Raw genomic sequence first — 2,997 nt, 5'->3', positions numbered from 1 at the left:
AGCTAGCACACCTTTGCACAGAAATCCAATCCAGTATCCGACTAGCAGAGGAAACTGTCAAGAAACAAAATAAGGACAAGTTTGTCAAATACACACCTGGTCAGAAGGTATGGCTGGAAGCTACTAACCTCAAAGGCCTCCACCCAAAAGCCAAACTAGGAACAAAGCGTTACGGACCCTTCACCATCAATCAGAAACTGTCATCAGTGGTGTACTGGCTGAAGTTACCGCCCAAATGGAAGATTCATCCTGTGTTCCATGCCGGACTACTCTATCCTTATTCAGAAACAATGATGCATGGAAAGAACTACCTCTGACCGCCCCCGGAACTAATCAAGAACCAGGAGGAGTTTGAAATCAAACGTATCATTGATTCGAAAATGGTTGGCAAGCAAACACTATACCGGGTACGGTGGAAAGGATACCCAGCATCGGATGACTCCTGGTTGCCAAAGGCCAAACTTTCACATGCCAAAGATGCTTTGGCCGACTTCCTACAACCAAACAAAGGATAGGTCTTCATAAGAACAACTTTCCTTCGACTCCTTCAATGGCATCCAACACAATCCTCCTCGTCCTCCTTCTCCTTACCTGGTTCTTCCTCGCCGTCCTCTTCCTCTTCGCCGCTATCGCCCTCTTTGTCCTCAAGGACAGTTATTCTGTCAAGGTCAACCTCGAGCGCATCCCCACTCCCATCGCCACCACCTCCGTCGACGAACAAGCCCTAAATTGGTCAAATAACGGCGCACGAGTAATGTCCCCCATCGAGTTAATCCCCACTCTGTTTACTGATTTACTTAGTGGTGAACCAAGTCGCACTCCCCGCCGCCGTCACCCTCACCATCGTTGACGAGCATCCCCAACTCCTCCTCCTCGCCCTACTGGGCTTTTGCCTCACCACCCTCCTAGCCGTCCTCGCCCTCGCCCTCATTGTCCCCCTCACCCTTTGTCTCACCATCCGCCACCTCGAGAGGGAACACCAGTGGGCCTACAACATAGCCACCACTGCCCAGCGACCCCTCCCCCATACGACAACCATGCTCCCCGTCATTGCTGCCAACCGAGACAGCAACAACCCCACTCAAGTATATTTTGAGTACATCCGGGAGCATCAAGATTAGTGTCTGGGGTCTTTCTTTGTCCGTAGTAGTTGCCTTTGTTTGTATTCTGGGACTGCTCTTTTCTTGGAAAATCACTTTTTGGCTTTCACTTATGCCTGCTGAGCGAAACACAAGGTCAAGGGCCAACAATGCGAATCAACCTAATTTGTGTCGTCCTCTTGCTCCTGCTGGCAATTCAAATACTCCGACGTTTGGGCCCCAGAGAGCGCCTACTCCTTACCCTTCTCACATCCAAACACTAGAAGAGCACTTCAACACTGGCGTAATAGAAATGCTGACTCCTATTTGGCCTATTACAAATCTCCAACCCCAGCAAAACTCCGATGACTCTTCAATGGAATTTCTCAACGAAGGAGGTTTTTGCTATCCTTTTTCCCCCATCCCTAACATCACTCATCATCCGTTCCTTATTCCAGGATCATCTGATTCTTCCCATAATGACGCCGTGATCCTACACCAATTCCCTGGCCCGTTGGAGATCTCCCACAATCAATCCAATGCTACCCCTGGATCTTACCACATTGCACCTGCACAAACCTTTCCTTCTCAGTCATCAGCACTCATCAAATCCTCTACAAATCCTGATAGTCCCATCGCTGCATCCACTGATTACGCCGACATGCCTCCTCTATCTTCCGACGTCTCGGACAATGAAAGCCTCGAATATCCATCTAATCTGCATCTCTTAGCCAACACCAGTGAGTATGTCACTGCATCCGAAGGACACAGCGACAACCCACAGGAGTTTGTAGTCTACAGCGACGACATGGTTCAGCGACCTTCTGATCCCAACATCCAAGCCTGGTGATCTATTGCCTTTGACACCTCCACCCCGATTCAAGATGTCGACCCCCTTGAATGCGTATTACCTCACTTTCCAGGAGCCTACGCACATTCTCTCAGCCGTCTGCCAATGGGGGTTCCTATCCATCTTAATCCTGCCTTCGGTTTATGCAGAATCTTGCTAACCACGGCCGACATGCTATGAACTGCGGAACCGTGGAGCAATCAAAGTTCTTCAGGTGGCGATTGGGAAGAGGACACTTGAGAGTTTTTGCCAACACGGGACGACAATTTATTGGAAAGTCTGTGGGCATCCCTTCAGGATATTAAAGATCAAAGCATCATCGATAAGGTCGACCAATTTCGAGCTGTTGATGCAAAGATCGACTTACTGCTCGCTGCGCGGCGATCGATAAACAAGGAATTGCGTTGTTCAGAGGAAGAGATGAGTCAATATAGAACTCGTCTACAGAACGCTAATCTGGAACATCGGCTTGACCTTCACGAATTCACGGTCATACCCCCTTCCTCTGGCGCCATACCTCGACGACTTCATTTTTGTGTACGTTGCAAAATGGATGGGCACCTGCAAAGTGAGTGCTGGCATTGGCTGTGCTCATCTTGCGGGTTATTGCACCCTCAACATGCGTTCTGCACCATTGACAACATCCACCCAGGGCAAACTACCTGTCCCACAACGGAACCCAGGTATCTGGTCGAACAACGAGAAGCACACTAACTGTAACAACGAATCTGGAGGAGGGGGTAATGTTACAGCCTTGCAGGAGGAGGGTTTCTTTTCTCTGTCTAACTATTTGTCGTTGACCCTGTACTTTACAAACTGATCCCATCACTTGATGTATCTCATCTACATCAGGGTTTCATATCTATCATGTTCTCTTTTGATCGTGTTTCACCTACATCATGTTACCTATCTATTCGCGTTTCATCCTTATCACTGATACAACCCAGTGAAACCTGTTTCATATATATCAACTGATCCAACTCAGTGTTTCATACTTATTAAACTCTATTTGCGTAGTACTATTTAAGTAGCACTACTTACACTACTGTACTTTAGTTTTGTCCTCTT

The 2,997-nt window shown here is 48.1% G+C and overlaps 2 protein-coding genes across 2 annotated transcripts; both read left to right on the top strand.

Moving 5' to 3' along the window:
- Positions 1-550: 550 nt before the first annotated feature.
- Positions 551-909, top strand: FIBRA_09556 (uncharacterized protein; the record flags this gene model as incomplete). Its single annotated transcript, XM_012321842.1, has 2 exons — positions 551-751; positions 814-909. 2 exons carry the CDS (start codon positions 551-553, stop codon positions 907-909), a joined length of 297 nt encoding a protein of 98 aa, XP_012177232.1.
- Positions 910-1,212: 303 nt separating this feature from the next.
- On the top strand, positions 1,213-1,929 carry FIBRA_09555 (uncharacterized protein; the record flags this gene model as incomplete). Its single annotated transcript, XM_012321841.1, has 1 exon — positions 1,213-1,929. One exon carries the CDS (start codon positions 1,213-1,215, stop codon positions 1,927-1,929), a length of 717 nt encoding a protein of 238 aa, XP_012177231.1.
- Between the last annotated feature and the right edge of the window lie 1,068 nt (positions 1,930-2,997).

This window comes from Fibroporia radiculosa (assembly GCF_000313525.1).
Source record: "Fibroporia radiculosa TFFH 294 genomic supercontigs, scaffold73125, whole genome shotgun sequence".
Taxonomy (NCBI): Eukaryota; Fungi; Basidiomycota; class Agaricomycetes; order Polyporales; family Fibroporiaceae; genus Fibroporia; species Fibroporia radiculosa.
The sequence above is the reverse complement of the archived record's forward strand: the minus strand, read 5'-3'. Positions and strand labels throughout refer to the sequence as shown.